The sequence below is a fragment of the Vipera ursinii genome (assembly GCF_947247035.1).
Source record: "Vipera ursinii genome assembly, contig: scaffold_284, whole genome shotgun sequence".
Classification (NCBI taxonomy): domain Eukaryota; kingdom Metazoa; phylum Chordata; class Lepidosauria; order Squamata; family Viperidae; genus Vipera; species Vipera ursinii.
Genome location: NW_028148262.1, coordinates 1 through 10,118, shown reverse-complemented (window position 1 = coordinate 10,118; position 10,118 = coordinate 1). Strand labels below are relative to the sequence as shown.

General features: G+C 42.2%; 1 protein-coding gene across 1 annotated transcript; it reads right to left on the bottom strand.

The window, feature by feature from the left end:
• Positions 1-1,352: 1,352 nt before the first annotated feature.
• Positions 1,353-9,627, bottom strand: LOC310650646 (protein NLRC5-like; the record flags this gene model as incomplete). Its single annotated transcript, XM_083380230.1, has 6 exons — positions 1,353-1,434; positions 3,596-3,679; positions 3,781-3,864; positions 7,431-7,514; positions 8,907-8,990; positions 9,544-9,627. Coding segments are annotated over 6 exons (502 nt in total), but the record flags the coding sequence as incomplete, so codon positions are not given.
• Between the last annotated feature and the right edge of the window lie 491 nt (positions 9,628-10,118).

Genomic DNA, 10,118 nt, shown 5'->3' with positions numbered 1-10,118 from the left:
ACGGGGAAACATTATCAGTGCAAGTGAGTGTGGAGCTCACTCCCTGTTTATACACATTTGTGTAGAAATAACAGTGGTCCCTTGGTGGGGGTTTGCGTGCAGATGTATTTCCATGCTTTCTGAAGTGTCCGATACCCATGTGTGGTTTCAATAGAAGAGAATCTCTATAGTGCTGGGATGTGGAGTCCTTGATGCTCTCCGAGCTGGTGATTTGCAGACATCTCATGACCCAACTAGGTAACATCGTCAGTACTAGAAGAGAGTGGGGTTTGCAGAGATGAGGAAGAGGAGGGCACTGTGGGGTTTTTGGTGCTCTCTGAGCTTGGTGGTTCGCTGGCAGGTATTTCATGACCCAAGTAGGTAACATCATCAGTGCACTTCTGGATGTTACAAGGCATTCTTTACTTTAAAAGCTCTTCCTTCTCTTTTACCTAGGAAACGGTTACTTCGTATCTCCATCAAAGTCAACTTTCTTACTTGCTACACCTATCAAGCCCTGCTGATCTCCACTTGGACCTTTTGCTTGGGTAATAGGCAGCATCTCCAGATAATTTAGGGGCTGGGGAGCCTAGGGACCACTGCATTTCTACCTCTCAGTTCTGCCACCTGCTTAATCGTAGGACCAACCTCTGTCTACTTTCTTGAGCAAAATCTTGAACTCACAAATGAAGGTGTGTGTGTCCCGGGATCCTTAGTATTAAGACCATCTTCCTTTTTTACCATCCCATCGTGGAAAACCATTAATTGCTGCTTATTTATCACATTCTCGTAAGGGCAGAGCGCCATCTAGTGGGGGTCTCTGGAAAACCCCTTGAAGGCTGAATTTCTTTCTTATATTCTCAGCCAACTAAAGTAACCTGTGATAGGAGAAAATAAATAAATACAGGTAAAAACTCAGTGTTCATTCATATTGTAGAATCCAGTGTTTTCTTATCTGTATAGGATTCTGAATGCATTAGTGCAAAATTAACGTACTTCCTCTGGTACTCTGTGTCAGCAAAGATATTTCAAGAAGAGGAAATCCAGTTTTGCAGACTTCCAAGTCTTTTCCCCAAGGCTGGGTGGGCCTCAAATCCCCTTTTCCAAAGCCTCTGTTCCGAGGCCGTGCTGTTCCTTGGTTTGTCTCCAAAGAAAACAGCAACACAGCCTTCTGGATTGGTCGTATCTTGAGGACAGCGTTGGAATAAAGCAGAAAAGGCCACTTTAATACCAGTAGAGCTAAGGATGATTTGATACGGTCTCATCCATGGGCTGGAGAAATGAGATCCAAGAAACTCTCCTTGTGTCCAAAAGACTCTGGACAGTAGCAAATCTCCCTCAAAGCCGCAAGTTTGGGTTCCCCTTCTCCCATCTCAAAGGAAAGCAAAATGTAATCGTGGCTCTTGATCCGCCAGCTTCTGCTTGACATGCTTCAGGATTGGGTTGTGCCATAGCCTGGAAAGACAAAGGGGCGTTTTTAGGCAGCTGAAGTATGGTATCCACTACTGCCCGCTAACCATTTGCAGCAAGGCAAAACCCTGCTTTAAAGCTCTGTTTTCATCCACAAAACGCAGGAAATAAATGTCCTCACCCTGAGTTGGATGCATATTTGGAATTCTTTGTGCACTGCAAAGTGGCAGTTGAAAGAGGCAAAGGCCTAATTCAGGGCCATTTAAACATCAATTCGGAAGAGTCATAAATTGTGGAGCTGTTTTGCAAGGAGGGGGAGAACTATTACTGTCGAAATATCTTGAATGTCATAGAGCTGGAAGGGACCTTGGAGGTCTTCTAGTCCAACCCCCTGCTCAAGCAGGAGACCCTACACCATTCCAGACAGGTGACTGTCCAGCCTCTTCTTAAAAACCTCCACAACATCTGAAGGCAAGCCCTTCCACTGGTTAATTGTCCTCACTGTTAGGAAGTTTCTCCTTAGTTCTAGGTTGCTTCTCTCCTTGATTAGTTTCCATCCATTTTTTCTTGTCCTGCTTTCAGGTGCTTTGGAAAATAGCTTGACCCCCTCCTCTTTGGGGCATCCCCTCAAATACTGCAATACTGCTATCATGTCTCCCCTATTCTTTTCTTTAGACTAGTGGCACTAGCCAAACTCAAGTCCCGCAGCCATTCTTCATACGTTTTAGTCTCCTGGTCTTTAATCATCTTAGTTGCTCTTCCCTGCACTTTTTCCAAAGTCTCAATGTCTTTTTTGTAATGTGATGACCAAAACTGCATGCAGTATTCCAGGTGTGGTATATTTATTAATATTCAACCAAGGGGGGGGGGAGAAAATCTTTTTGTATTTTTGTTACTTTGATTTTATGCACATTTTCTGGATTCTTATTGTTTTCCCCCCCTTTCCTTTTTGAATTTTGTGTTTTAACTTTGGAAATAAAATAAAAATAAATATTTTTTAAAAAGAGTCAGGTTGTCATAATGAAGGCAGCAGGCTGACAAATGAGAGACTCTGCCTTAGGCATGAAGCCAGCTGTGTGATTTTGTGCCAGCCACTCTCTTTCAGCCCTAGGAAGGAGGCACTGGCAAACCATTTCTAAAACCCTTGCCAAGAAAACTGCAGGCATTTCCCCAAGAATTGGATCTGATTTAACAGAAAATTTTTGACCAGGAGGCAAATTCTTAAAAAGATTCCCCCCTGCTCCCTTTATCCATCCACAATGCCTCTTATTGCCTTGTCTTCTCTTTTCCTGAGCTACAATTCCAAACAAAACTTTCACTTTTCCTTGCTGTACATGGAGTGTCTTTGAAAAGGCAAAAAACAGCTGAAGGAGGAATAAACAGGTCAGTTGATGAGTTAGAAAAAAGCCATGGAAGATTATTTCAATATATTATTACTGTGACAAGATTATTATATGAACAAAGATGGAAAGATTTGGCATTACCCACCATGGAGGAATGGTTGGTGAAATTGACAGAACTTGCTGAGATGTATAAACTGACTTTTTTGATTAGAGAAAAGACACTATATTTATGGGGGACTGGAAACCTTTTATAGAATTGTGGGTGTTATTAACCAGCAAACCTCAAAAATACACTTTTCCCAAAATTTTGGCCCCTACTGTAGATGCTACCAAGGATGTCCATGGGGCTAGCCAAAAAAGTCAAGATGGTGGGCATAGTGGCATGATCAAGGATCCTCCTGTTTCTATGTGGGACGCATATAAGAACCAGACAGACCTCCGTACTACTCTGATCATCATCATCATTTTTGGACCCCACCTTGCTGACATCCTTGGATGCACCTTCCCTAATCATCACCATTCAGACCACCCGTGTTCAATATCCGCCCTCCAGATGTTTGGGCTGAGAAGATTCAGGATTCTCAGCAATGGCTGCACTGGCTGGAGAATTTAGGAGGGGCTGGAAGCCCACACATCTGGCGAGCATTCAGCTAACGAAATTGGGATCCACTTATGATTCTTGGCCAGACTCAACTGGGTTACAGCGCCATGCAATCTATACAACCGAAGGATTACGGAGGTCTTCAAAGGTTGAAGGTTGATAACTCAGCCTATTACTCCAATTTTGTTTAGAGGACTCAGAGGGCCCCATCTTGGCCACAAATAACAAATCTGGTTGCTCTTACGACTCCCAGAAAGCTCACCGTATAGTCTGGATCCCAGGACATCGAGAAAGCTGCCTTGCTAACATAGAAGCACCGTAGGTTGTGATAGAGTTGTTGTCCAGACTAGGGAGAGAAGAGAAGAACAGAAGGGAAATTACTGATGGTTGTATCAATTTCTCCTTCCTAACACAAGCAAAGCAGTTTCAAGGTCTTAAGGTACTCACTCCAGAATCTTCATCCTTATCATCCCGGGGAGAACCATGGCAAGCTCTTTGGCAGTTTCATCACCGAGTTTATTCCAAGACAAGCTAAAAAGAGCAAAATCAGCTATGAGAGAGGTTCTTATCCAAGGGGGTACCAGGCTAAGAATTTCTACGCATCCCTCTGATGCCATAGCAATATAAGAATCAAACAGAACATCTCTGCTTTGTGGACTGCACTGGAGGGTCTATTTGCTTCTGGGTGAGATATAAGGTGCTGGTTACTGCCTCTAAAGCCCTCAGTGGCATAGACCAGGGGTAGGCAACCTTGGCTCTTTTATGACTCGTGGACTTCAACTCCCAGAATTCCTGAGCCAGCATAGGGAACTATGGCCCCTTCATGACTCGTGGACTTCAGCCCCCAGAATTCCTGAGACAGCTTGGCTCAGCTTGGAAACCTCTCCCTGTCCCCTCAGCATGGCTGGCTCAGGAATTCTGGGAGTTGAAGTCCATGAGTCATAAAAGAGCCAAGGTTGCCTACCCCTGGCATAGACTTAGTCATCTGAGCAATTTTCTGTCTCCTGTAGCATCTGTTCAGCTTGGTGGGAACAAAAGAGGGGCCTCTTTGAATAACTGATTGGGTAGGGGGTTGGATTAGATGAACTACAAGGTCCCTTCCAACTCTGTTATTCTAATTTCTAATTTCTAACTGTTTTCAGAAACAAGGAATGTCTTTGATTAATGTTTCTGGTTTCTTTGAAATAACAAGGAAGAATGTGAAATTCTGATAAGAACCAGTTGAAAGTGGCCAGAAATAGAAATTGCCCAGAAAGTTGAATTATAACAACTTGAAAACTTATTATAATGTGGGAAACACCCCGCCCCCCCCATACACACACACTTCTGAATATTCCACTGATCATTAACAAGATCATGCTAAGAATATTCTGGGATGATCTGAACTGTTGCATATCATTTATATAGTTACTGGGCATGCTCACTAGATGCTTGGTGACTCAAATTAGGCTAGAAATGAAGAACACATTTCAAATCCAATATATTTGAACTGTATTAACATTTAACTGCATTAATAGAGGGATAGAATCAAGATCACGTGAAATATTATTGCCACTTTAGAAAGCCTTAGTAAGACCACACTTGGAACATTGCATCCAGTATTGGTCACCACAATGTAAAAAAGATGTTCAGACTCATGCAGAGAAGAGCAACAAAGATAATTAGCGGGCTGGAGGCTAAAACATAAAGAACAGTTGCAGGAATTGGGTATGTCTAGTTTAGAAAAAAGAAGGATTAGGGGACACACGATAGCAGTGTTCCAATATTTTAGGGGGTCTCACAGAGAAGAGGGGGTCAACCTATTTGCCAAAGTACCGGAAGGCAAGACACAATGGATGGAAACTAATCAAGGAGAGAAGCAAGCTAAAACTAAGGAGTAATTTCTTGATAGAACAATTAATCAGTTGTGGATGCTCCATCACTGGCGGCTTTTAAGAAGAGATTGGACAACCATTTGTCTGAAATGGTATAGGATCTCCTGCCTGAGTAGGGGGTTGGACTAGAAGACCTCCAAGGTCCCTTCCAACTCTGTTATTCTGTTATTCTCTGTATAAAGTGATTTCTCCATTTTCTAAGGGGCTTCTCACCTTGCACCCATGGGACACCTATCCTTTATTTATGCATAAATAAAGATATTAATCTACCTTTCTGGTTTAGATGCTATTTAGGCCAGGAGCAAACTGGGCTACAAAACCTTACCCTGATTTAGGGCTAACAAGCTGATTCAATCCTTCAGGATTGGCACTCTCTGGGTTCCAGCAATTAAGCAATGCCACTTATTGGGACCCTGGAAATGCATCTTCTCTGAGGTGGGGCCTGTCCTCTGGAATAAATCTGCCTCACAAGGTCCGAATAATCCCCCATCCTGCTGGGGTTTCGAAGGGGCCTGAAAACCTGGCTCTTCACCCAGCCCTTTGGCGAGGCCTCCTTTCAACCCAGATGGTTTTCTTTGGTTTCTACCCACTTTGTTATTTTGCCATCTCTATCCTTTTTTGTTTCTTGTTATTTTTCATGTCTTCTTTCATGTTTTAAATAATTTGTTGGAATGGAATGGAAAGAATAGAATAGGATAGGATAGGATAGGATAGGATAGGATAGGATAGGATAGGATAGGATAGAATAGAATAGAATAGAATAGTATGGAATAGAATAGAATTGGGGAATGGAATGGAAAATAGAATAGAATAGAATAGAATAGAATAGAATAGAATAGAATAGAATAGAATAGAATAGAATAGAATAGAATAGAATAGAATAGAATAGAATAGAATAGAGACTAGACGAGGGAACAGGAAATAGGGAATAGAGTAGAATAGAATAGAATAGAATAGAATAGAATAGAATAGAATAGAATAGAATAGAATAGAATAGAATAGAATAGAATAGAATAGAATAGAATAGAATAGAGACTAGACGAGGGAACAGGAAATAGGGAATAGAATAGAATAGAATAGAATAGAATAGAATAGAATAGAATAGAATAGAATAGAATAGAATAGAATAGAATAGAGACTAGACGAGGGAACAGGAAATAGGGAATAGAGTAGAATAGAATAGAATAGAATAGGATAGGATAGGATAGGATAGGATAGGATAGAATAGAATAGAATAGAATAGAATAGAATAGAATAGAATAGAATAGAATAGAATAGAATAGAATAGAATGGAATAGTATGGAATAGAATAGAATTGGGGAATGGAATGGAAAAGAATAGAATAGAATAGAATAGAATAGAATAGAATAGAATAGAATAGAATAGAATAGAATAGAATAGAATAGAATAGAATAGAATAGAATAGAGACTAGACGAGGGAACAGGAAATAGGGAATAGAGTAGAATAGAATAGGATAGGATAGAATAGAATAGAATAGAATAGAATAGAATAGAATAGAATAGAATAGAATAGAATAGAATAGAATAGAATAGAATAGAATAGAATAGAGACTAGACGAGGGAACAGGAAATAGGGAATAGAATAGAATAGGATAGGATAGGATAGGATAGGATAGGATAGGATAGGATAGGATAGGATAGGATAGGATAGAATAGAATAGAATAGAATAGAATAGAATAGAATAGAATAGAATAGAATAGAATAGAATAGAATAGAGACTAGACGAGGGAACAGGAAATAGGGAATAGAGTAGAATAGAATAGAATAGAATAGGATAGGATAGGATAGAATAGAATAGAATAGAATAGAATAGAATAGAATAGAATAGAGACTAGACGAGGGAACAGGAAATAGGGAATAGAATAGAATAGAATAGAATAGGATAGGATAGGATAGAATAGAATAGAATAGAATAGAATAGAATAGAATAGAATAGAATAGAATAGAATAGAGACTAGACGAGGGAACAGGAAATAGGGAATAGAGTAGAATAGAATAGAATAGGATAGGATAGGATAGGATAGGATAGGATAGGATAGGATAGGATAGGATAGGATAGGATAGAATAGAAGCTGGAAGGGACCTTGGAGGTCTTCCAGCCTCCTGGTCAAGCAGGAGAACCTACACCACCCAGAGTCACTGGGAGTTGGGCACCATATACATTTAAATAATAACAATAATAGTGAGCAATGCAATCTCACACAATCTCTTCAAGGAAAGGACAGCAGCTGAGTCCGACAATTAGAGTTTGGGAAGCACCATCACTGAGGCCACAGACTTTTAGTCTAAAATTAAAACAAAAGGAGAGAAGGGTCAATATCCAAGTCTTTATTTTGTGGCTACGTTTGCACACATCATTTGCTTATTGAAACGATTCTTTCCCTGGATCGGCCAGATATATTGAACCACAAACTATATTCCTAACACAGAGAAACAAAAACAACAACAAGATTTAAATAAGGAAACTTAATGCTGTTTGAGTGCAGCAATAATGTCTGTAATTAACACAGTTCATTAACTGCCTATGGAGATCCTCAATCTTCCAGGTTAAGGTTGTCCTGTAGGTGTTTTTCAAAAGGCAACTTGACTTTTTGGGGGGTGCTTGACCGCAGTTTGTTTAACCATGTATAGTCATGGTTTGTTGAGCAAGCCATAATGCACTGGGTTCACACAGCTCATTAATTTAATTTAATTTAATTTAATAATTTAATTTCTATACCGCCCTTCTCCCGAAGGACTCAGGGCAGTGAACAGGGCAATACACAATAAAAATCAAATACAAAAATTAAAAAAACCATTAAAAAACCATTAAACATCATGCCCATAAAATCAATACATATTAAGTTAAAAACTAATTTTAAAAACCCAACCCCATCCCATCAGACCAGGCCAGCTTGTTCGAAAAAGAATGTTTTAAGATCGCGCCAGAAGGAGCGAAGGTCGGGGGCCGTCCGGAGCTCAACCGGTAAGCGGTTCCAGAGGTCTGGCGCGCCCACAGAGAACGCTCTCCCCCTGGGGGTCACCAATCGGCATTCTTTGACCGGTGGCACCCTGAGGAGGCCCTCTCTGTGGGAGCGCACTGGACAGAGGGAAGTTGACGCCGGCCGCAGGTGTTGCCGCAGGTAATCCGGACCCATGCCATGAAGGGCTTTGTACGTCATAACTAACACCTTGAACCTCACCCGGAGAGCAACCGGTAGCCAATGCAGCTCGCGGAGCAGAGGTGTAACATGGGAGTATCGGGAAACTCCCAAGACGACTCGCACGGCTGCATTCTGCACCAGCTGGAGTCTCCGGGTGGACCTCAAGGGCAGCCCCATGTAGAGAGCATTACAGTAGTCTAGACGAGAGGTCACGAGCGCATGAGTGACCGTACGCAAGGCATCCCGGTCTAGATAGGGCCGCAACTGGCGCACCAGGCGAACCTGGGCAAAGGCCCCCTTAGTCACAGCTCCAATATGCTCTTCCAAAGAGAGCTGTGAGTCTAGAAGGACCCCCAAGTTGCGGGCCCTATCTATGGCTCCTCACTTGGAAATCAGAGTTAACTTGTCCCCATCCTTCCACTGAATCCAAACCAACTAAACTATCAACCCATTTAAGTCACTAAATCCTTATGACTTAAAATGAAGAATGCATTTTGCCACTAACTCTTCCGTGGCCTGAAAGTGGAAGCTTACTCAATCTTCCTGAGTTGTGAAGATGGTGGCCATGGGGTCATAAAGGACATCACACCTTTATCTCCAATGTTGTTTTCTGACAAGCTGCGAAGACAAAGCGGGAGAACCATATGGCAATTCCACGAAAAACAGACACAGCCTTTGAGAGGCAGTCCTTGAGTTACGACCGTAATGGAGCTTGCCCATTACCGTTGTAACTCGTGATGGGCATAAAGCAGGTTGGTCACGTGACTGACCCGACTTTACGAAAGCTTTTTTTGTGGCTGTTGTTAAGTGACTGCCATGGTCATTAAGTGAACCCTTGGCTTGCTTATGGGCCAGTTTTGCCAAACACTGGAAATAAATGCTGGTTTTAGGCAAAATCATCCTAAATCATGGTCACTTGACGGCGGGACTCTGCCAACAGCTGTAAACAGAACCCTGTTGTGGAATGCCTGAAGTGTAGTCACATGGCCACAATTGTCAGAACTTCGAATCCAGGTCATACGGAGGGTCTGACAGAGTTCCAAATGGTCACTAAGTTGAGGACTACTTGCACTACTTTGGGAAGAAAGTTCTCCGTCATTTACAATGAGGAAACGTTTCCCAAACTCTTGGCGTTGTGAACCTTTGTGGCGGGACCTCCTCTGTCACTTACGTGATTTCTTCTATCTGTGGACATTTGGCCAAGATTCCAACCAAATGGCCGAGTCCTTCAGAATCCAACTGGCAGGAAGAGAGGCTGTAGAGACACCAGAGGTCATTTATGTGGGGAAAAGGAAAATGCATTCATTGCATTGCATACTTTTTGCAAATTTGCCACAGTGAGAAGGGGCCCACGGCAGCGATACAGGATCAGAACATCTCAGGATCTCCTGGGAGACCCCAATGGGAGGGCAGCTACGCCGGGGTGTCCGCAGAGTGTGGCCAAAAAAGTAAAGCTGGGTAATGCACGTACAAAAGGGCAGAGTTCTTATCGCACGGTTTGTGGCTGCCATCTTCAGTTTTTAGACCACACCTTGTGGACCTCCCCAGCAGCTTGGATGAGCTGTGTCACATCCTATGTTACGTTGGCATGTTTATTGTTTTTGGGTGATATGCAGTTTGGTTGTAATTTGGTGATTATTTTTGCCATATTAAAGGGACGTGGTGGCTCAGTGGGTAAGGACGCTGAGCTTGTCGATCAGAAGGTCGGCAGTTTGGTGGGTTGAATCCCGAGTGCCGCGTAACAAG